The sequence below is a fragment of the Vipera ursinii genome (assembly GCF_947247035.1).
Source record: "Vipera ursinii genome assembly, chromosome: 3".
Taxonomy (NCBI): Eukaryota; Metazoa; Chordata; class Lepidosauria; order Squamata; family Viperidae; genus Vipera; species Vipera ursinii.
Window position 1 is genome coordinate 45,974,660 of NC_139516.1, and position 25,175 is coordinate 45,999,834.

Here is a 25,175-nt window from a genome sequence, read left to right on the forward strand (position 1 = left end):
AGGAGGGCAGCGGCGGCGTTAACGGCGACGACGGGAGTTTGATCTTCGCCTCGCAGAAAAGCGGTGGAAGTGCGTTGCTGCGGAACCAGAGAGTTTGCTGTCGTCGTCGTCGTCACATTCTCGGGGTTCGGTAAAGTCCCTGCCCATGGGTGACAAAAGACCTGGGTCTCCTCCCCCTGTCTCCGATGTACGGCCAGCGGCTTCCTTGCGTTTAATTTATTGAATTTCTTTTCGTCAGGGACGCCTTCCTCTAGGCCCCGGAGCCTGGGACTCGGCCTGTGTCTTATCTCCCTGTTCCGGCTTTTCCTGAGGACTGCTGTGCTTACGTTCTCGCCTTAACTTTCCGTTGAACAGAAATTAATTCCTAAATTCTGCAAACGGTGCTTTCTTTCTTTCTTCCTTTGTTTGTTTGTTTATTTATTTAGAATCTCTTCTCCCGCTCCCTATCCCAGCCTGCCTGGGAAAAAATACCTTCTTTTTTTTTTTTTAACCTTTTTAGGTAAGTGGTACAGCATTACCGCTGTATTCCTAGGCCAGCCCCTTCTATTTAATCCCTCTTTGGTTAAGTAATTGCTTTCACCCCATTCTTTAGTTCCTTGAAAGGTTTTTTTTTGGGGGGGGGGACAAGTAGCAAACACTGAATTTTGGGGTTTAAAAATTCCTCACCTGATTATTTACAGACAGTGCTTGTTTGTTTGATAATCATATTTTTAAAGTAGAATAATGCTTATTATGATAGAGACATTGGAGATTCGCTAGGTCAGGATATGAAGGTTAATATTAGAGGATAATTTATACTTCCACAAGATACCATTTTAGGAAATAGTGTCCTTTGATTGCAAGATATTTTGCATCTAGGAAATTATTATACCTACTAGTTTTTTAAAAATTGTTTGTTTTTTGATACATTAATTATAGTGGATTAGAAAATGCAGTTCTTTCTAGAATGCAGGCTGGCACAAAGAGACCTAAAACAATTTATTAATCTAATAGGAAGTAATTTATTTGTATTTGCTGTAGATTAACAGATTTATTTCCTGTCTTTTTTAAAAAAAACTTGTAACACAAATTTACATATACATAAGCAGAGTAGTGCACTTTATCTGAGCTTTCTTCCTCAACGTGAGTTTGATGCCTGGTAGCTACAGGAAGAGATCCATGCAGGCTTTTGACAACTGTATGAAAGTATTTTGTCATTGCCTTCTGTAGCAGTGTAACTGCAGCAAACTGTAGAACTGTTATAAGAGAAAGCTGTGCCTAAATATACTAAACTGGGACTTATATTGTAGATAAGTCCTAGTTTGGGCCATATCCGGAAGAGCTTTTTATATAAGAAGTAATATGGTAAAACCATATTGCTGCAATTGCTTGTTTTTTAAATTAAGATTCCATGCTTGATATTTAGTGAGCAAGTGCACAGAGGCATTAGGTACAGGGTATATAAAAAGAAAAGGCTGGCTATGAGTAGACAGTCTATGACATGTCTAAACAAAACAGCTGTGACAAAACTAAAGCAAAATGGGTATTCCTGATGATGATGGCTAATCTATTTGGCCTGTTTTCCTGGCACATAGAACACACCACCAACAGGAAATGCATTCTAGAAGGGCAGTGTGCTGTGAAACTGACAGATTCTATAGAATTTTAAAAGCTAATATGTAACATCAAGCACTTTTGTGAGCCAGAGTGGGCTTTACTTAAAATTTGTATTGGTGGTGATAGTAAAATTTGTATTGGTAGTGATAGTAAAATTTAGATTGGTAGTAATTAAAGAAACCACTAATGTAGTTATAGGACAAAGAACATTCATTTTATTCTGAATTGTTTTTGTATTATATCGTATTGAAAACTTAGTGTGAAAACATGCCTATTTTTATAGGCTGTTTCTGACAGTAGAATATGAAAGGAATTTATAAGTGATTAATGCTATCCTTGTATATGAGCCTTGTTCAGCCCTTTGAGATGGTTGGATATTTCTGATAAGTCTATTGCTCTTCCCTTTTAAAACATGCAAAAAGGCTTTCATAACAAACAAACCACTTTTGGCTTATGGATGGAAATGGTTGCAAATTTAAGTGTTTTTTGGCTTCCTAGATTCTTGTTTCAAGGAATAACTTCTGTAGGCTACTGTGCAAATCCATGAATATCTATTTAGAGATCAGTTGAGTTGAAAAGAACTTACTCTGAGGTGCATAAAGAGCTAAACTTCTCAAATATGGATGCTATAAATAATTTTTAGAGGTAGTCTGATATACGAAAACATTATTGTAATCAAATCTCCCCCATCAGAAAGCTGTAAAGTTTTGCTGCCCTTGGCAAGTGTAATTGAGGAAAGATTTAATTAGTTGCAATAATTATCAAAGCATAAAAAGCAGTTTTAGGCAATTTAAATTGATAAATACTGTCCTATATATTGGTAGGGATAGCTGAGAAATTGGATACCAGTGCTTTCAAGACATCAAATCTCTCCATTCAAGAAACAAGGTCAGATATTTTTCACAGTTTTGATTAAATTTTACTTAGAGCTTTGGCAGTTATGTAAATTAGTGCTGTGAAATGGCAAGTTAATTAGCAGAATGATAGCTGTAATTTTGGCTGTTTTAAACAGTTTAAAAGGTAGCTATTCAGTATTTAGTGTTAGGCGCAAAGGATCAGGAGCATCTGTCAAGCCTATAGGCTCAAGCCTATACACAATCTAATCTAATCAACTAAAGTTCAGTATTAAATTAACACCAGATAATTGTAAATGGAATTCAAGAGGGATTGGACTTTGACTTTTGGTGGCTATGTAATAATTGTAAGCTGATGATAATGTGCTTAATTCTGCCCCTCAGCTTTGCGTGTTCTATATTTATAGCTTCAAAGAATCTTGTAAACATACAAACATTCTGTGTTTTCTGGATATGCTAATTGTCAATTTTTCATAGTCAAGTGGAGCAAGTTGAAATGAGCAGAAAAATTAGAATCTGAGAGCTTCTGTCTTTAGATGATTCACTTTATATTGTTAGAAATAGTTCCCCTCCAAAAGGTTAATGGCCCTCTTTAGGATTTTGTACCAACTGAATTCAGTTACGAGGCTTTATAAAAATGCTGTTTAAGTACAGAAATTGACTTTCCTGCCGTTAGAGATACAAATTACTTTATTTTTGCACTAAAAGATGGAAAAATAATCTTTTTCACATTCTTTAAAACAGTTGGGGTTTTAATGCAGTGCAGCAGTGGAACAGTTCAATAGTTTTGGCTTAATCCACAGGGTAACAGTCATCTGTTACCCAAGTTGGAAAGATGGTATGTTCTTAAATTACTTACAACAGACATGTGCAAAATGCTTGGGATATGTACTCAGTGGACAAGTACTATAATACTGTTCCCCAAATTATCCAGTGTATATGAAAATGAAATGCTCCTAAAAATTATTTTAATTTTTCTTCTTATGACACGTTAAACTTTATGTACCTAAAACAATTTTTTAACCATTTAAAATGGTTCATGACTATTTTTTTAAAAAAATATACATATTTTGTTTAAAGTAGAATGATTATGCAAATAATATGTATTTGACAGAACCCTTTTTCCTTCATTCAGATTTTTCCATCTGGAATACTAGTATCATTTTGTGTGAGCAAGACAAGTTTATGCATTAAAAAAAGAAATGCAAATAAAAAGCAATTTTACAGATGACATTTTTAAAATTCCTATTGTTGAAATTCAACACAGACAATAATTTTTTTTAAAAAAATCCCTCTACTCTTTTAGAGTTGGGGAAATGTACTATAAATATTCAAAGGCAAATTATTATGTCTGGAGTAAAACTTTCCAGCTTACTCTTCTACATTCTTTAAAAATTACATATGCAAGATGATGTTTGAAAGAATAAATTTTGTTCTGATTTTCAACACATTTGCTTGTGACTGTAAGAACATTAATTGTTAGGATGTTAGATCAGTGGCATCCTTTCAGTCTTATTGCTGACAAGCAGCAACATCTTTTTTTTAGGAAAATGTTACACTGACAATGAGAAAACAAAATTTAGATTAGTTTTTTTTAAAAAAAAAAACTTGAATAGGCTGGAAGTAAAATGCTTTATTAATGCTATGCTGCCAAATATATTGCACTTGCGATTGCAAATACTATACAAAAGATTTATCCATTTAATCTAAAATACTTCTTACAAGGCACACCCATATGTAAAGTCTGACACACAGTATGAATATACCTATTTGTACTGTGTGATAAACTATTCATCTAAAAATTAATTACATGGAAGATTAATTTGATTTGTTGAAATACAGCTTATTAATACTGCCCTTGAGTATACATTTTTACATGTATATACACATAATATGCAGCTTTATGTGTATATACATGTGTGACCTTATAGCTACTATATCTTTACTATGCAGTTAATAAAGACCGGGGAAGATTTTTTTCTTTTTTTCAATAGGTGAAGAGATCTTGAAGACCAGAAATTGAAACACTGTGTTTTAATTAAAAAAAAAAGTAAAATTCCATGGCTGTGGAAGACAGATCTTCTTTGAAACAGAAGTTCCTCTTTGAATGAACTATTTATTTTGAAGAGGCAATTAACCACTGTTTCCAGTTTTTCTGGCTATTCAAATGGACTTACTTTCTCCAGTAGTTGTAATTCACCCTTTATCTGAATTTTGAATGAGGATAAAATTTGTGTCCTTGACAATGTGAAGAAGAAACAATCTTTCTATCCCGTTGCTATTTTATGGATTGAGTGTTGATTCGACCTACAGGAGAAAAATAACGAAGTTTTTGAAGATCGTATCTGCTGATCATACCAAGGTATTTCAGTCTATATTGTTGAATTAAGTCTGTGTTTTAATAACATTTTGCTTAACCATATTTTAAAATATTTTATTATATAGATTTATATGTCTACAGGTTGACATGATTGGGCTGCAAACAGTCAATAAATTAGCTTCAATAATATTAAAGCCAAATTGAAAACATGCACGTATGGAGCAAAGCTCAAATAATAATAATAGCATTAAATTCATTATTCACAAGAGGCCTACTGTTGGCAAAGAGCCAGGTCCTTAATACCTTACAGAAGGCTAACAAGATTGATGTTCCATAGAGTAGGTGTTGCAACAAGAGGTTTTAGATGATATTGTTTAATGGAAGGGACCTGGAGAATGCTTGTCCTGCTGGACTTCATGAAACAAGCAGACACAACAAGGTCATCCCACAAACAAGCCAGTCCTATCCCTTGACAGGTTTTGCAGATAGCCTTTGACTTATGACCTGCTGTTTATCAGCTGTTCCAAGTTATGACAGACCTCCCCAGGGCAACTTACAATCCAGGTTTGAAATTTCAACAGCCATCCCTCAGCTGTGGTCTCCTGATTGCATTTTGGGTGTGCCCAACAGTAATTTACAGTAATTTTAGTTTTTTTACCTGACTATATTTACAGACAGTGGATTTGCTTAGCAACCAATGTTCATTTTACAATCATCACTTAAGCTTAACAACTGCCACAAGAAGGCCATAAAATCAGGTGTGGTCACACAAACTGCTTAACAACCAACACAATTTACAACTGTAATTTCAAGCTTAATTAAAGAGCTACTTGTGTAGGTAACAGCTAGTATTCTGACTTGCATTTGGATATTACCACACTATAGGTCATTTAGAATCTATAAAGTAGGGTGTATCATCCCTTCAAGATAGGCCAAGTCAAGAAGTAGACGCCACAAGGGTTCTAGGAATGCTTCTTTATTGTTGTAGGGCATCTTGAAAATCTGTCTCCGCCCAATCATATTAGACAAAATTAAAAAGGGGTTATTTTGAGTCTCTCATGTTTCCATCCATTTCTGGACTGTGTAATCTTTTCTCTGAGCCACTCCTTAATGGCTCTTTCATATCTTCCTCAAGATAAGCTCTAACTTTATGTGCACCTATAAACGCATGTAATAACTTGACCCCTTTTTAAAAAACAATACATATTAAGAGTTAAACATTTATGGAAATGGTATGTTTCTATCAAATGTAACATTTTCAGTGATATTTAAAACTCTTATTTGTTTTTAGGATTATATTTTAAAGAAGATATTGACAAACCCGTATAGAAGATTGTGCCATTTTAAACATCAGTGTGATTAACCATCACTGAAAAATAACAAAATTGTATTCAGCCATTTGTTTCTACACCTTAAGCTTGAAGGAAATTAATTTGAATATGTCTAACCAAGGAAATGATTGTTATTTCTATTTCTACTCTACTTGTACCAAGGTATTTTTCATAGCATTTGTGTCTTCTAAGCATATTTGTGTTATTTCATCTGTAACTCAATAACTGCACCATTAATTTTAGTGAATTTCTTGATGTAGTTATGGAAAGTGTGTAGTATGCTTATGTATAGGAAATATAAAAATAAGTTAATGGAACTTAAATTACATTAGGCAAATATATAATTTGCATTTCTCATTTATTATATTTTGGATATAAGTATTCACATAATGCCAGTAAAGAGATTATACAACAGTCAGCTTTTTTGTATTCATTATACTCATAAGTATTATGTTATTTTCTAAACTTATTATATATTCATATATACAAAGTACGGATATATAGAAAGTTTCTCAAGTGTTGTTTCATTGAGTTTGTTTGTCATTCCAAAAATGAGGAAGGGGCATCTGGAGCAACCCACTTTCATATCACATGTTTTCATTGTATAAAATGGGTATTTATAGTAAATTCGGTAAACTATTCTCCCATAAAAATGAACGATTGCTATTCATTGCATCATTGAATACTGGAGTTCCTTTTCACATCTTGGATCATTACTCTTAGGATGTGAAATTATTTCCATCCATCTTATTATTGTAGCTTTCTTTATGCTACAAAGAATATTTTTCTTAAATCTACCTTTTTGTATATTTGATTGCTCAATGGGATAGCTTTGATTTGATTTAACTTGATTATTTAAATCATAATTCATTTACTAGTCAGGAAAATTCTATACTCATCATTTAGAATAATTTGTTTTTTTCTTGTTTTATGTAACCTAGAATTTTTTTCCTAGGTTTTTCATTTTTATAAGTACATAGCATGTACTCACACATGCACACACACACACACACACACACACACACACACAAACACACACAAACAGAGAGAGAGTGAGAGTGTCAGGTTTGTATATATTGGGACAATGACAGGGTTTGGGTTTTTTTTTGGTATTTGGCCTCTGTATACCACCACACTGAATTTGAAATGAAACACTTAAGATGTAAGCAAAGTGAAGTTTTGTTAAGTTTGTGAAGTATTTGTCAAACTTTTGAATTAAAGCTGAAATTCTTCATTTTACTCACATCTTGAGCGTCTTATTTCAAATTCAGTGTGGGTCCTGCAGGGAGATCGGCTGAGGGAAAGGTGCTATGTATGTAAGTCTACTTGCATGGTATTGGATTTCACCCATAGATCTTAATCATTCACTGTCTACCATTTTTCATAGGGGGATAATTGCCCTTTTCGTCACTGTGAAGCTGCCCTTGGCAATGAAACTGTGTGTGTGCTCTGGCAGGAAGGTCGATGCTTCAGGAGTATCTGCCGTTTTAGACACATGGAGATTGATGTAAGTGCTTATATAACAGCATAATAAAGCAGTACAGGTGAGCATTTGGGAGGAAAGCATGCATTGTTGAAATTAAGTACAGTACTTTAGTTATGGCCTTGTTTCAACTTTCATAGGTGTTCACAGATGATCAGTACAAATAGTAAGTTGTACATGTAATATTGCAGTTCACCAATGATCAGAACTTCAAACATCTTTCTAGATGTTGTCGTAGAAAAAAACAGTGAAAAAGACAGACAGCAACACAAAACAATAATTCTTACTTTAAGATTCAGAGGTTTATTTTGCTAATAATTTGGAACATAGCAAACATAATAACAACATCACTTACATTAGTAACTCATTGCAATGAGGTCCAGTGACATAGTAGTTCCAATAAGGACAGTTATAGGCCAGTGGCAAATCAGTCAGGTCCAGTCCCAACTCTTTATACCCTTTCCCGTCCTAAGACTGTAGACAGATGGTCAGCAATCTCATACTTTCTGCTGACCCTTTGCTGAACATAACTTTCTACATACTCGTGTACATTGGAACCCGCATCCATCACCTACTTTCAGGTCCCTATTTCTTACTGTTCCAGTTCTTATGTTCTAAATATATTTGAAACAAGCAAGCTTAGCAAAATCATATTAAGTAAAGTACAATTGCAAACTGCAAAATTAAGCATAGCACAGACTTGGTTCAATACATTTTCCATGAGGCCTGATTTAATTCACCTGGGCCTAAACCTTGCATAGAAGAACAATAGCCAATATTTTCATTTTCAACAACAACAAGCATTGTGCCTCCTGGTAAACCATATTATTTATGTTGGGGCTTTTTGTATCATCTAAATGCATTACATGTGCTGCTATCTTAATACTGTGAACTTGCAGGTCTTCTGTCTATAATTAATAACTTGTGGTTTGTCTTCAGAAAAAGCGCAGCGAAATACCATGCTATTGGGAGAATCAGCCATTGGGCTGTCAGAAATTGAACTGTGCTTTCCACCACAACAAGGGACGTTTTGTGGATGGGCTTTTCTTACCTCCAAGCAAGAGTAAGTTAAATTTTTGTCCTTGGAAAATTGTGGTAATTTAGTCTAAATACAAATTTTCTTGAGTTCTGTTGTCAGGGTGTGCATACCTCTGTAGATATAATAACAAAAACAATTCTGGATTCATTAGGACTGTAATGCCCCACCAAATTGACCCAATTTATAATAATTACCAGTTCCACATTAATAAATGGTTTATAATCCAGGGTTCAGTGGAAGAGATCCAGACTTTTGTTGCTTATGTGAAAGTAACTTCATCAATTGAACTTTTTGTGTTGAAAGTTTCCCATTTTATTCAGATAACTTCATAGCATATACACAAAGAAAGCTTTACACTTTGGGATTAAACAACTTTATACAAAGTGCAGTATAAGAATAAGAAGTAGTAAGCAGAGTAAGAGGTAAATAGTAAGCAAAATCAATACAAGTGGGTGGAGAAGAAAATGTCATTGAATCTAGTTTACGCTAGTACCACTTTATTTTATTTTTAATGTATTTTTCACATTTCTGAACCACCCATCTCCCTCAAAGAGGGAACCTAAATGTTAAAAATATAAACAGTATATATAAAGTTCAAAAGTTCAAAACTTTAAGAGGAGGCAACAGTTTAAAATTGGGGGAGCTACAGGAATGGAGCTAAAATCCCAAAGTTTTCAGCTCTATTGCAGCCCACTGAAAGATATCAGCTCCCCATCATCCTTTTCACTTGCAACTATCCCTGCTGGCTTCCCATTGACTTTCTGGGGAAGTTGGCAAAGAAGATTGCAAATGGCAATCACATTATTGCAGGATGCTTGGCAACCTGTTGTGAGCCGGTTGCCAAATGCCCAACTGCAGTAGGATGGCACAGTGTTCTACAATGGCAAGAAGTTATGGACCATAAACCATCCTTTCTGAGACCATTGTAACTTTGAATGGTTATTAAACAACTATGAGTTGAGGAGTCCCTATGTATATTATGAGTAATGGACTGAATTCAAGCATTGCTATTCTTTGAGTAGGCTGGCTGAAATCATGGAATTTCATGTCAGTTATTACTATATTCTCATAGATTTTAATGAATTCATTCTTGAGTATGACCAAACTAAATGGATTATTTGACTGTTGTTTCATTGTTTAAGCTGTTCTTCCAAATGTGCCTGAGTCTCCAGAAGAGGAGATGAAGACTGCACAACAAAACAAGCTTTCTGTTCAGTCCAACCCATCACCTCAGTTGCGTGGAGTGATGAAGGTGGAAAATTCTGAAAATGTTCCCAGTCCGACACATCCACCTGTTGTTATTAATGCAGCAGATGATGATGAAGATGATGATGGTGAGCTAAGTATGATTCGTTCAGTCTAAGATAATTTTAAAATAAAGGGAGAATGAGTATAGCAGATAAAATGTAAAAGCAAGTGAAGATGTTGTATTCTTGGACTATTTGCTTGGGCTGTTTTTCCCAAATTCATCAAGTCAGACCTTTAATTTAAGAAAGATTTTACCTTTTACAAAGAGGAAATCCAGAGGCTTCAGCTAGAATCCCCAAATGATTTTAATGGTTGCTTCGGTTGAGGCTTCATCTGGAGAAGCTGTTGTTTTTTCTTTAACATTTGCCTTCTAGTTCATCATATATGTCCAGTCACTTATGTAATTGAACTGCATTGTTAAAGTTAAGAAGGAGAAAAGATGTGAAGCCCAGATGAGTTCTATAGCACATTTGCAAATGATCTCTCAGATATCATTGTCTCCGCTTCTGTTGAAAAATACTAACAGCTCAGGGATTTGGATCAGTTTAAATCTGTGGCTGATGAGAGTTCTTTGCAAAGAATTAGGTACGTCTTTCATTGCTCACTAGGCCATAGATAACAGGATGCAATCTATCTTAAGCGAGATGCGTTTGCATATAAAGTTAAACATGAACCTCAGCCACTTGTTCTGTATTTTCATACAAAACCTGGAATCTATTACTATTACAAATAGTAGTAATCAGTTAATATATGTAGGTTCAGGCTGGTGACTTTCTTCATGGGATACTGAGTCATACTTACCTGTTTCCTTTTTTAAATAGAAAATAATGGAAACTATAAAGTTCAATAAAATTTTCAAAATGGTATTAGATTAGCATTGCGTACCAATGTGATCTTATATTAATTATATCAAATTACCACTTTAAAACCATTGTCAAAAATTAAGAATGGCAAAGATAATCAATATAAAAATCAGAATAAACTATGAGTTTCCTTGTAAACTGAAAAAGCTGGTCCTTATAATAAATAAAATCTGTTATAAAGCTTTTTCCTTTAAAGAAAAAAAAACCAACCTTTGGATACGGTATAAGCCCATGCACAAAATTTAAGTCCATTAATGATCCTAGATTAAATTAAATTCAGTATTAGACTTGTTTTTTAAATATAAAGTTACTTTTGACATTGATACTTACTTTTATAGCGTGCCATTCTTCTAAAGAAGGTCTAAATGTATCTTGTACAATTAATCATTTATTTACATTTTTAAATGCAGTCTGAAATTATACAATTAATAGTAAATTATGGCTTCTCATGATTTAGTATGAAACCCAAAGATATAGCTCAATAATTGTCCTAACTCTTCATGAATATAGAAAGTAGACATTAAACATTTTAGTTAGGGTTACATATCATTTCTAATAATAAATTATGGATAGTAAATGAGTAAGCACATTAAGAAGGGCAACCTGCCCCTTTATTGATTTAAGATCAGTAGATCTTGCTTATTTATGAATGGAACAGGATTAGAATTCAAGTAACATTAGCGTTCCTTTCAGATCAATTATCTGAAGAAGGTGATGAATCTAAAATGCCTGCTCAACAACCGTCTACAGAAAGTCCAAATGGACTGCGGGTAATTTCTACTCGGAAATCAGTGACTAGTGCAAATCAAGATAAAGGTAAGAACAGAAAGTATGTAATATTAAGGTGATATTAATTTCCTCACTTGGCTTAGATATGAAAATTTTACAAGCTTGTCAAATACTGTAAATGTTTGGTTTCTGGAATTATATATGCATTTTTAAATTGGATATCTACATTCTTTCAGATAAAAGTTTGAATTTTGGAATCAAGACTCTTGAAGAAATAAAATCAAAAAAAATGAAAGAAAAATCAAAGCAGCAAAATGGTTTGTTGATTTTCTTTCCTTCATTGTGTCATGTAATGTTCTCTTTTATTATTTCTTGGAGAGTGTGTTTGCGTTGTTGAGAAGAAGTCCATTGCGAAGGTTTACTTAATTTTGTTTCAAGGTGTTGCTCCTATACAATCTGATAAAGCTACTATCTTACTTGGCTATTGCTTAAGGCAGGGGTCGCTAACCCCTGGTCCATGGACCAGTACTGGTCCGCAGCATGCCAGCAACCAGTCCGCACAAACAAACAAAACAGCCCCATCCTCAAGATGCAGGCAGCACACAAAACCACACATCCTCCGGTCTGCGGAAAAACTTCACTCCACAGAACCGGTCCCTGGTGCCCAAAAGGTTGGGGACCTCTGGCTTAAGGGAATGAAGAATGTGACCGCAGTGTTATGTTTTCCTTTAGCTGTAATGACTTGTAGGTTTAGTGACTAAAGAAGGTGAAGTTCCATTTCAGCTGCAAACTGACCTGGTATTTTGTATTTCATGATATATGCATTGAAGAGTAGTTGCAAGGAATGATATGTATGGACCACTGGTGAAATTTGTTGTAAATAAACTTTATTGAATTCAGTTTTTAAGATTTTTTTTATCCCATCTTTATTGATTTTATAAATAAATCAAGGCAGAGAACATACCTAATACTACTTTTTCCTTCTATTTTCCCCGCAACATAACCTACAGGGTGAGTTGGGCTGATAGTGATTGATCCAATGTCACCCAGCTGGCTTTCATGCCCAAGGAGGGACTATAACTCCCAGTTTGCTGGTTTTTAGCCTGGTGTCTTAACCATTAGACTAAACTAGCTCTCAGTTGGGTTGCTTTCTTACAAAGTAGACATAAGGTTGAAATCATAAATAGCAGCTGCTGGGAAAGTTAGCATAGCTTCCTTTTTTCTTTTTGCTTTCTTCAGACATTCCTTCTGAAATGATTGCTCAACCAAGCCCAGAGAAAGAAAATGCACGGACTGTGGTGAGAACTGTAACTTTATCTACGAGGCAAGGTAAATTTGTCTCTGCTTTTTTGTTTCAATTATTCTATTTTTTTATTTATATTATTTCTTCTAGCTGCGGAGTAACCACAGTTCAGTTTTTGTTGTTGATTAAGATTATATATTTATATAGGAATCTAGGCATGAGGGAACTTTATTTGGCAGTATTTATAATTTTCAACAAGCATCAGGTCTGAAAATCATTAGCTAAAACGGTCATTTAACAAAAATATGCCACTGCAAAACTACCATGTTGTAATTAACTTTTTTCTTATGAATGACTCCTATGGAGAAAATAACTTGGTTATATTTTATATTTAACACTCTTCTAACTTCACTGTTTAATATACACTGTAGCATTGCCATGAATAAATACGTTCTATCTCAGTTCATATTCCATGTATCGGAAGGGGGAAATAGTTGTTTATCCTTGTGATAGGAAAGCAAATGTTAACTTTTCTGGTATTTTGCTGTCCTAGGTGAGGAGCCTCGGATTCGATTAACTCTTTCAGAGAGATTGGGGAAAAGGAAGTCTCCCATGGGTGAGTAATCACATGAGGGGGGAAAAAGTACTACAGATAGTCTTTCACTTATCATCACAGTTGAGCCCAAAACTTCTGTTGCTAAGTGAGACATTTTTTACATGAATTTTGCCCCATTGTATGACTTTTCTTGCCACAATTGTTAAGTTAGTGACATGATTGTTAAGTGAATCTGGCTTCCCTATTGACTGCTTGTCAGAAGTTCACAAAAGGGAATTACATGACCCCAGAACATTAGAACTGTCATATTTATCAGGGCTTTTCAACCTTTTCACCCATTGTACCACTTTTAGGATATGGCAACATCTGAGTACCATCAGTTGCCTAGCAAGGTGTCAAAAACTTGATGACCAAAACAAAAGAAAAGAAAAAAGTGATGAAGTACAAGTAGCCCTTGACTTACAACAGTTCGCTTAGTGACTGTTCAAAGTTACAATGGCACTGAAAAAGCGTCCCCAAGCCACAGCCGAGCGAGACACCTGCCTGCCTGCCCAGCGGCGCTCTTCCTCCTGTCCGAGGTTTTCATTGTTGTCAGCATTTCTGCTGAGGATTGGCAGCAGGGGTGGGGTGGGTGGGGGTGTTTGGTTTTTATTCCCCCATCTGCTGAGTGGTTGCAGCAGGTTTTGGTCACTTCACATGACCCTGGGACACTGTGACCGTCATAAATATGAATCAGTTGCCAAGCATCTGAATGTAAATCACAAGACCCTGGAGATGCTGCAACATTCCAGCTGATCTGCACTTCTTCTGGGCTCAGCAGAAGCGTCAGGATCAGCGCAGAGCTCCAGCTGGAGCCTGGCGCTTCCACTGAACCCTGACAGCCCTGCAGCTCCAGCCATCTCTCGCTCAGGCTTGTGCGGTGCTGCCACTGGTTCAGCTCATTCCCCTCCCCCGCTACCACTTTTCTAGGATGGTCGTGTACCACCTGCCAGGTGCCAATGTGCCACAGGTGGCACCTGTACCAGTGGTTGAAAAGCCCTAATATATATGACTCAATTGCCAAGCATTTGAATTTTGATCACGTGACTGTGGAGATGCTACAGTGGTCATAAGTGTGAAAAATGGTTATAAGTCACTTTTTTCAGTGCCGTTGTAACTGGTCACTGAATGAACTGTAAGTCGACTTCCTGTACTGAAATGTCTGTTCCCCACAACATTTGTTATATATTACAACCATGTTTCTCTTTATGAATGCATAGATATACAAAGTTCAAGGAATGTATTCTTTCATTTCTAGCACTTACTGAATTACATCTGAATTGAATTAGAAGCACAATGGATTTTTATTGTATCTTGACAACTAGAAATACCCAGTTAATATATGTATTTGCATTATAAAATTATGTTTATATAAAAATGCACTGCCATTCTAGGCACATACTCATTGAAGGCAGATTATAGTATCGTCTGAGTAAGGTCTATAATTTCAACTAGAGACTTGTATAATACAAAAGTAGTAGAAATATTTTGGATTTTTAAAAAATGAAACATAAATTTCTTCTTTTCACCATAAGTCACCGAGACTGGAATTCCATTAAAGCGTAGCCTTGCTGATAGATTGGGGGGGAAAATGGATTCACTTGAAACTACAGAAAAAACACCAAAAAGAGGTATGGCTTTTCCATTAATAAAATTTATTTATTTCAGGTTTAGATAATATTCAGAAACAGATAATACTCAGCTGTAGAAATGTTCTTAGTATTTGTTTAATTAATATATGTATAGTGGAGAGAGCTTAAATAATAACCGTCATGTGTCATCTAGCTTTTCTTACAGTACCCAAATAACTTCAAAATCTTAGAATAAATCTTACATAATGAGAAAGTTTCTTTGACCATTCTTTGTGGATACAATTTAATGTTTTAATTTTATGAGGAAAATATGTTTCCATAGTCTTCCGGAAAATAATCACTTTTTCTCTAAAACAATTCTAAAGTTGGATATCATATTTTTTGTAATAGTATGTATACTTGAGATATATTAGAGTGTGGGGTAATAGGTAATGCATCATGCATGTAATAGTGCATATAAATTGCAAGAAGCCATGTACCTTTTTTAAAATAAAAATGACTATAGCTGACTTCATCATTCTTAATTTTAGTTCAAGTTCCCAGGTCTCTTAAAGAAAGGCTGGGATTACCATCTGAGCAAAGCAATATGGAAACAGGTATTAATTTTATTTTAATGAAATAAAGTTTTCTTTCAACATTTTCAACAGTGAATTTTTGCTCAACTGAATCCTCTGTATGTTTGTTCAGAAAGCATCTTTATTGGACTGAATGATATGCCTTGCTAGTTGAATACTGAACTGTAACATAGACCTTTTAAAAAATAGTCAACCAGCATTGTATTTTAAATCCCTTTTTAAAATTTTAGTTCTGTGCTTGCTGGAATGAAGAATCTTGTTCATCTATTTTTATCATATTTCATATCTATTTTATTTTGAGCTTCTAGGTTATTATATGAAAATCTGGCAAAGCTTGAAAAAAATATATTTGTTAAGTACAACCCATTTAAAGTGAAACATAAAGAATAGCATTAGTTTATGTGTTTTTGCGTTTGTTTCTGTCTCAGTAGAACCATTGGGGAACACAACCTTCTAGTGGGCAAAAAGTGTGAGATCTTAATAAAATTTAAAACATAGTCCTTGTATATGTTTTAATTATTTATTTTGCTGATACAGAGTCTGCTGCCAAACCAACTGGTGAGATCTATGTTAAAACACTTGAAGAAATTCGTTTGGAGAAAGCTAGCCAAAAAAAGGGAGAAGTGCACCCCAAACCAAAAGTTGAAGTGGCTTGTATAACAAATCCCAATGCAGTGTCAAAAAGTCCTACAGTACGGATCAAAACCTTTTCTGAAGTCTTGGCTGAGAAAAAACAAAGGGAGATGGAAGAGGAGCGAATAAAAACTGAAAAAGAGACCCTTTCCAAACCAAAGCATGAGTGTGAATCTCAGAAAGAAGGATTTCTGGGAACAGCTGTATCCAAAAAAAGAAAATTGGAAGAGTCTTCTGTCAAAGCCAAAGACTTTACGGAAGTGCACATCAAAACTCTGGAGGAAATCAAGCAGGAGAAAGCTCTCCGCATGCAGCAGTGTTTGGAGAACACATCAAAGAGACAGATACAATCTGAACGAACTATAACTGGGAGGAGAATGTTGTATGCTACAAAATTGACAGGTATCAAACTTTCCTTGTTAAAATGTTTAATTTTCTAAATGATGCATTCAGAATGTATTGCACTCAGTTTCATTTTGAAGCCTATTATTATATAACAAGACAGATAAATGTTCTTGGCCTGGATCTTAAAATGCAGCAGTGCCAGAACTATTGTATGCTTAGATGTATTAGTAATGACAAAAATAAAGATGGAGGAAACTAACTGTTCCTCAGATCTCTCTGTATTTCAAACTTGAGAAGCAAAATAGATTTAACGGTTCCAAGTCTCAACCATTTCTATCTTGTTTTAATTCATTACGATACTGATTTACTAATCAGAACAGACTGATCATTTGTTGTTTTTAAAAGAAGTCATGCTTTTGATTGTTTGACATACTAGAAAAATGCATTCCTAAGAAACTCACATTTCAGAATTAGTTAATTAATTTAGAATGACTACAAAAATCATTAAATATGATAATTTTTTTCGGCCATACAGTCATGAAATTTGTGATCTCTTCAGTATTACAGATAAAATATAGATAATTCTGAAGTAGTGAGAATTATCTGTGCTTCATTTTAGTCTTGTTAACAGAGATTTTGATTAAGCAAACAACATTGACAAAAGTCTACTGTCGATTATATCAACAAATTCTATAGAATATAAGGATATTTATCCATCTACTTCAGCTTAAAATAATGTATTCCTAAACACAAGTAAATTTACAACAATCTGAAGCAGAAAAAAACAAAACATTTCAAAATGGCCAGTTCAAAGCCTGAGCTTAATGTTGTGATATGATCAAAGTGAGCAGTTCTGGACAACACTACCGCAAAATATCCAGTTGAAGCACTTCTGTAAAAAAGAGTGGTCCAGAATACCCCCAAGCCAAGTGTAAGATTGAGCATAAGGTTAAAATAATTTCTGCTAAAAAAAGTGACATCTAATACTTCAGATAGTTTTTCCAATAAAGATAGTACTGGTTCAGTGTGTTCAATTGTGACGCAGTGTCTTTATTGTCTATAAATAGTTAAAGCTCAGATCATCTTTTATATCTTAGTATTGTATGAATAGGGATAATTCAAAAGGGCTACAAACTTTCAACACTACACAAAGGTGGATAGAAAAATTCCAAAGTAATATTATTATGCTTCTTAGCTTCAAAACTTGGGAAAGTTAGTTGAAAAGTAAAAGAAATTGCTTGCTCTTCCATATCGAGTTCTGGGCACTCTACAAGCCATATCTAGCCCTCCTATCCTCATATCTCATTTGCAGACCTTCACAACACTCAGATGGGAGTTTGGTAGCAAAACAGTACAGTTTTAGCAGTTCAATTTGGGACTTTTTAAACACGGGGATTAATAGTGAAAATAATAATTTGCCTCTGAAAAGCCCATATGTCCCATTTGCATAAAAGCCAAAAAAACAGGCTGAAAACATTGGTCACGCTGCTTTCAGTGACACCTGTGACTTTTCCTGTAATCTTCCAGAGGGATGGGGAGGTAGTCACTGCCCTACATCCTGCGCTTGGGATGTTTTATTTATTTATTTTATTTATTTAGAAAAGTTATAGCACTGCCTACTCACAGCGAAGCTCTAGGAGGTTTACAAACAATAAAAACACAATATAGAAAAAATAAAAAAAATAAAAACCAATAACCATGACAGCACATGATTAAATAAGCCATGGTTATTCCAAACAATGTTATAGAAAGCTGGTGCTAGCAACTGTAGTTCTTTTCAGAATTATCCCTGTGATTTATCAACAGCTCCTGAAAAGGAAGAAAAAACTCTGGTATTGAGGTCTTCTCCAAGAATTTCTGCAAGAGACATTGCTACAAAGGTGAGCTTCATTGTAATGTAAGAAAATAGCTTTTGTGAATGCACATTCCTTGTATCATGCTTTTATTTTGTATATTTGGAAACTATCTGGTATTTTAATTAGGAGTACTTGACATGATAAAAGAGACATCATTCTTACTCTTCTAAGCTTATTTAGATACCATTGTCATGAATAATAACCAACAGTTGATGTTGCAGCATATTACAGGTGGCAGGTCATGCTACCAAATAGACCACTGATTATAAAACATAAAAAATACTCTTAATGAATATCAGATGTTTAGTATGGAATTTTGTTCCATACAATTGTATTCTGTACAGTCTGTTTTAGGAAACAGGGCTGAAGTAGGAAATTATAATCAAGCTGATCTCCACTGCAGTTACAATGCATTTCTTTCTGACTTTAGGCTTCCACCAAGAAGCAAAATGTATGTATGGTTGCCATATATTTTTTTTTAAAAAAGAACCTGTGTAAGACCAAAAATGTTGGTTGAGTGATGCTCTCTGCCCTAAAGGCCATAATAAAGATTTATATTTGACTTGTGTGGAGTGGTAAGAATGTGTGCATTTTTCAAAGGACTTGTAGTGATCGCTTATTGGTCATTTGCTTTTTTTAAAAAAGTATTTCTCTTGCATCTATGCAGCCTTTGAATGATAGTGTGAGTAATTCACATTCTAAAGTCTATGTGAAGAGTTTAGAAGAAATAAGGAAGGAGAAGCAGCGGTTAAAGCAGCAGCAGCAGCAACAAGAGGAAAAGCCCCAGGAACTACAGATGACTGTGGCACTTGCTGGGGAAGAAATAGTAGAAAGAAAAATGCCAGAAGTGACTACAAACTCTGAATCCCCAGTGACTATGGGGAAAACCCGTCCACTTCCCAAAAGATTGTTGTTGAGATCTCAGGAGGGAACATCAGAAGGGCTGAGACTTTGCCCTCAGAGTGCAGAACCAAGAACTAAGGGTAAGGTTCTCATTCCAGAAGAGTTGCTTGTTTTTAAATAGAAAAACATTTCTGATCTGCAAGTTATACTTGAATATTTATCAGGTTCCTGAGATAATGGCAAGCTGCATATTTTAATTCCTTTTCTTAATATGTCTTGGACATAAGGAAAAATTAATAATCCTAGTTAGGTGCCAGCAATTGCTTGACTTATGTTAAACCCATGAAAATAAGCACAATATTGTTGAACCTGTTCTAGAATAATAAATCTGGAATTTTTCTATTCATGGATCCATGTATTCTGATTGCTTCAAAAATACCATTGATTGTAGTACTGTGGGAAGTAGAACTTCATTATATATTGTATGATATCAGTCTTCTATACATTTCAACTTTGCTTCAGATGTATACAAGTTCATATTGGTAGGACAAGGGTTCAAGCATCTATATTATTAACAGATAAGAGCAGTTCTCAGAAATCATTATTATGTAAATTTCCCCTTTTCAGCATGCAGAAAACTGAGTTCATTTTTCAACTATTATTTCTTCCCATTGAGAAGCTCTGTCTCTATGACGAGACATTTCTAGTCATACTTTCTCTCCAGGATGCTGCTGTTTTTATAACTCCTTTTGTGTGGGAAGCACTGAAGTGTGGGAATAATGCTTAGAATAGTATTTTATCATCATTCTAGAAATGTAATATTAAATATTTCCATACAGTAAAATTTAGAGTTGATTAAAATAGGTCTCTTCTAAGAAGTGTTTTCCAAATAATGTGTGCAACATTAACAGAGAGGTTACCACTCCATTCTCACTGAATTGCTTTTATATTTCAGTCAAACCCAAGATGAATGTGAAACCATCTGGAGTGAAACCCATTTCCCCAGCAAAGCAGACACTGAAGCGAAAAATATCAGAGAATCATCCCTCTGTTGTTGCTGCAGTGAAGCCTCTGAGCCCTGTCACAAGCACAGAAATGAAAAAGTTTGTTTCTGAAAACACAGTTCTGGTAAGAAAACATACTCATGCTGTGCTACTAAAATTCCGAGATGACTGAGGACATTAGATTGTTTTATATATACTCTTCTATCTTATAGGAGTAGCAATTTTATGAGATGGGAGAGAGTACTTTTTGATCTGAACCTCTTCAGAGAGGTCTCTGTATTGATAGAATATGAATCATTTTGCATTAAAAAAAAGAACAATGGAATGTAAATCCAGGAATAAAATAACTGTGGTGATAGTGAACCTCACAGAATGAGTTTATTTTTTTTATATTTTTTCCCTTAGGGAAGCACCCCAGATCATTCAAAGGACAGTATAACCACTATGCCTAAGAGAGTGGATTATAACAGGTAATTATTATTTCTTGATAGTCGTATTGCACATTATCAGAATTTTCTCATAGAACAGGAGGGCAAAATGGAATGTTTACCAGGCATAAATTGGATCATATGATATTTATATTCTTTCCCTTCACATTTATGAGTAGATATTTGGATAATAACCAATGAAAACAGATTGTGGAAAAATCCTGTAAGAACCATGAATATACTCAATCTGAAAAATTCTAAGTACCTGGTTGCTAGCTCTGAAAGTATTTGTCAAAGAAATATCTTTAATAAATTACAGACATATTTTTAAAAATCAAATATAAGTAGCTAGCTAATAAGGTTTTCTCCTAGTGATTTCTAGTCAGTCATTGTGATTAAAAAAACCTGAAATGTTCCTTTAAATCTGGCTATAGATTGGAAAGCATCATAAGCATCATATAGATACTTCAAATTTCTTACAGTGAAATCTAACTTGCTAATAGTTTTGAAGAAGCACTGTGAGTTTGCAGGTAACAAAGTTTAAAAGGCAAAATTATTCTAAACCAATTGGTAACTAAACTTGTAGGATTCCCATGTATTTGTTTTTACAGTAATTTGTAGGTTATCTTGATTTTTAAAAAAATGGCAATATTTTGGTAGTTGTACAGTAATAAGTAGACATCCTGTGCTATCCTAATCGTTTCATTTGGTATCTCTTTTTGCAGTTTAGCCCTCTGTATATGATGTAGAGACCTGCTTAAGAAATCTTATAATAAATTATATTAGACTTTCAAAGTGCTACAAGATATGCTGTTTTTATTATATCTGATATGCCCCATAGCAATTTAATCTTTGGTGTATATTATATACTGCTCAATTTAAATTTATGTACATTTAAAAGAAAGCAGTAGGCTATGCAGTGGAAAATATCCATAGGCACTGTTTACTGCCAATATTGCAGTAAGTATCTAATGGCACTTTTGTAGAATTATAGCGTTAGAAGGTAACATTGGAGATCATTTAGTTCGAACCTCTTCAGTGCAGAATTTGGTAGAGTATTTCTGACAGATACCATCTAGCCTCTGTTTGAAGACCTAAAGGTGCTTTTTCCTGAGGCAACTGGACTTTCTTTTTTTTCCTTTGAAGACGTTTCGCTTCTCTTCCAAGAAGCTTCTTCAGCTCTGAAGAAGCAAAATGTCTTCAAAGAGAAAAAAGAAAGTCCAGTTGCCTTATGAAAAAGTACCTTTGGGACAACCATGACCTGGATGACTGAGAATCTCCATAAACACTCTATTTGAAGACCTCCATCAAAACAGAATTATGGGATAGCATGTTCTATTGGCTGACAGCTAATATGCCAGAAAGTTCTTCCTGATTTTCTACCTTGAATTACCTCCTTGTAGTTTTAACACTTTGGCAATACAGATTAAGTCCAATCTCTTACTACATGCTGTGAAACATAGGCCCTCTTTTTTCCTGCTAGCCTATATATCCTGGACTTGTTATAATAGCCTAGATACTACCACAACATAATTTGTACTTTACCTATCTCTATTCTGCCTATAGTTAATTTATGCCCAGGGTTCATCCCACACCATTTTAGTTGAACTGAAAATCCTGCAAAGGTTTACACGTGATGTCTGTTTTCTTCTTGGAGATATGTAATTGTTTTATTTTTCCCCTCTTTTTGAAGCTCTGACCTGTACATGGAAAACCAGGTTGCCTCCACTTTGCAAGCAGAGATAGCATATCCAAGTTCTTCCCGTGCAGCAGTAACAAAGACCCGCAGACTGAGCTCAACAGGAACTGGGAAGATTCAGTCTTCAGTTGAAGATGATTTTGATAAACTGATTTGGGAAATCTCAGGAGGCAAACTGGAAGCAGAGATTGATTTAGATCCAGGAAAAGATGAGGATGAGCTCCTGCTTGAACTGTCTGAGATGATTGACAGTTGATTTGCTACACAGCTTCATTTTGAGAGAAAATAAAAGCTATATGTTTTGTTAGATTACCCTTTCTAGTAAGGAGATACGACAAGTCTTAAAGCACACTTGAAACTGCTTGAAGAACTTGGCTGCATTAGTTTATTTTGAATTACCCTGCTGGTCAGAGATATGTCCCAACTATTGCGCATTTTAAATATTTTCAGAATGAAACCATGAACATTTCATCTAGAGAAGATCCAAGACCACTCATAGTTCTACACAGCAACTCTTTTTTCATCATTATATTTTCTACTGGATTGTCATACCTGTTTTTCAGCTGTGCGGCTCGTATTTTCTGTGTATTTCAGAGCTTTTTGCTTTTGGGGGTTATTTCTGCAGTTTTGAGTCGTTTCTTGGGTTATGTGAATTTTTTTTAAAAGCCTAAAAATGGCAGAACTATTTATAATCCAGAGGAAAGGAAAATAAACTTGGACCAAGCCTACTACATGTGGAACTTCTTATACTATTGAAAACAAAGCAACATTTATATAGAAGATGGAATAGCACATTTTATTTTCGTCCCATTCATCTTGTGCCATTTTGACTGGTTTCATCTAGCATATAGAAATTCATGGGGGGAAAGTTTTAATTTATTCATTTGAGAGATAATTAAAAAAACTTGCCCCAAAAAGATGTGCAAAATTTATTCAAAAGATTTCTCCCCCCCCCATTGAGAATATGATGGCCTGTACTGCTGGTGCTGCATGGGTCATTTTAAACCAACCTTGGGACTGTTGCCCTCTGACATCGTAAACAGTCTTGAGACATCTCTGCCAGAGTCTCTGGTTCTTTAGTTGCTCATTTAACGAAATTTTTCATCCACATATCTACGGATATTCTGAATTTTCTCATGGACTCAGCTATGGCCAAATGAAGATTTAGGAATATTGTGTATCCTGCAATTCTTGTGTTTTATATGACATTTTTTTCCATTATTAATACTGTTGTTTCTAATTAGTTTCATTACCCCAATCCTGCCAGTTACAACTTAGGGTTAAGAAATAATGCAGAATGTGTTTTTTGTTTATATTTGTAGCCACAGGGTGGGAGGGGGGCAGTTGCTTGATTCTAATGTAAATATATTAAGCTTTACAGGCAAGGAGGGGGGAAAAAGGCAGTGCTTTGCCAATTCAGTTTGAAGTATTGCCTCTAGGGAGAAAAAAAGCCGCAAAAAGATTTGAATATTTTAAAAAAAAGGCTATCCTGAATAAACTGTCTTCATATTGCTCCCGAGAAATTGGAAATAATTCTTCAGCAACTGAATGGCAATAGAATTTTTAGCTGATTGTAAAAGGAAACTTAACAGGTGTCTGAGAGTGTGAAAGAATTTTCCATGTTGTTCCAGGTGTTCTAGTTTGCTTAAGCAGAATCTTCTGTTTGAGGTTAGTTTTCTCCTTTTCTCTCTTCTGCATAAGAGAATTCCACCAAGTTTTTACATACTCTTATTTTTTTCTGTACATATTTCTATTTAAATCATTGTATCTGAATCAGATGTTTAAACAGTTTAACAATTTGTGTTTTAAATAAAGATAATGTAAGAAAAATTTTTAAGCATTGTTCTTATATGATGGTAGAGAACATAAATGTACTGGACTAGAGTAGGCTTAATTAGGGTTTGGTAAATCATGGTTCAACGTGTGATAATACAGGCATTGCCATAGCTTATTGTATGAACTGGGTCATCACCTTAAATCATATGTTTAACTGTTATGTGAACACAATTTGTTAACCAGGATATAAGGTTTAATGTCATAGTGGTATAAATCCTAACAGTGAGGTTGTAGTGACAAAAAGACCCAAGGGTATCCTATGATAATTTAATTCTGCAGTTGTTAAACTTTACCATGCATTAACTATCTTGATGATAATCTTTGGGCCTCCTTGTTAACCTATTTTTAACTTTAAAGTGCTTGCTAAATGAAAAAAAAAGTATTTTATATACATATATATTTGCATAACTTTAACATCATAGTTAACCTAATACAAATTTTCTAGCTCTACGATTCTTTCACACAATGTATATTTTTAGTCCCTGAGGATACAAGGGAACCTCTAGGCTTAGAACTGAAAATTTCATACAGGGAAAATACAGGAAGGGGAATAAGAGGCAGGGATAATTAGGAAGTAAGTGCAGTTTAAGGGTATATGCTTAGAAAAAGCTATATAGTGCTTTTGAGCTTTCACCTATTACAATATGTTTGAAAGGTCATGCCCTTTTCACTTTCTTGTGGTCATTCTGTAACGTCAGTGTGCATCACTAACCCTAACCTACAAGACTCTCAAAGCCAAAACTTGTCCTGCCTTTTATATGTCTCAGATATTCCGTAGGTTTTTGGAGTACTTTTTATTTACATTAATCCCAAACAATTCTCACTTCATATTTTTACACTATGTGATTGTAGAAGTCTGGATGAAGAAAAAAAGAGAATGCTAGGATTTAACTAAATATGTATTTAAAATTTAATACTGTTCATGTGAAGTGGCTCTTCAGCATTTTGAGCAACAGAATGGGATTTTGTACCAGTGAGATACAACTTTCACCTATAAACTGCTAAGGTTGTAAGCCGCCCTGAGTCTTCGGAGAAGGGCGGGATATAAATGGAATTAAAATTT

The 25,175-nt window shown here is 34.7% G+C and overlaps 1 protein-coding gene across 4 annotated transcripts; it reads left to right on the plus strand.

The window, feature by feature from the left end:
• On the plus strand, positions 1-24,106 carry ZC3H11A (zinc finger CCCH-type containing 11A). 4 transcript variants are annotated; one of them, XM_083360408.1, is made up of 19 exons: positions 1-2,484; positions 4,445-4,812; positions 6,062-6,263; positions 7,489-7,608; positions 8,524-8,647; positions 9,766-9,957; positions 11,428-11,550; positions 11,700-11,780; positions 12,703-12,792; positions 13,260-13,322; positions 14,837-14,932; positions 15,424-15,489; positions 16,006-16,503; positions 18,253-18,326; positions 18,733-18,753; positions 18,970-19,285; positions 20,101-20,273; positions 20,555-20,619; positions 22,271-24,106. In XM_083360408.1, the coding sequence occupies exons 3-19, from the start codon at positions 6,210-6,212 to the stop codon at positions 22,530-22,532; spliced, it is 2,418 nt and encodes an 805-aa protein (XP_083216534.1). In that variant the 5' UTR covers positions 1-2,484; positions 4,445-4,812; positions 6,062-6,209; the 3' UTR covers positions 22,533-24,106. The 4 variants fall into 4 exon arrangements, with proteins under 4 accessions (XP_083216534.1, XP_083216536.1, XP_083216537.1 ...); XM_083360410.1 differs by having other exon boundaries at positions 4,764-4,812; XM_083360409.1 differs by having other exon boundaries at positions 21-187; positions 2,421-4,812.
• The last annotated feature ends 1,069 nt before the right edge of the window (positions 24,107-25,175 follow it).

Coding starts and splice junctions, on each gene's coding strand:
- ZC3H11A (XM_083360408.1), top strand. CDS start 6,210: ATGTCTAACCAAGGAAATGATTGTTATTTCTATTTCTACTCTACTTGT. Junction 9,958..11,427: donor TGATGATGAAGATGATGATG/GTGAGCTAAGTA, acceptor CGTTCCTTTCAG/ATCAATTATCTGAAGAAGGT. Junction 18,327..18,732: donor CAAGAGACATTGCTACAAAG/GTGAGCTTCATT, acceptor TTCTGACTTTAG/GCTTCCACCAAGAAGCAAAA.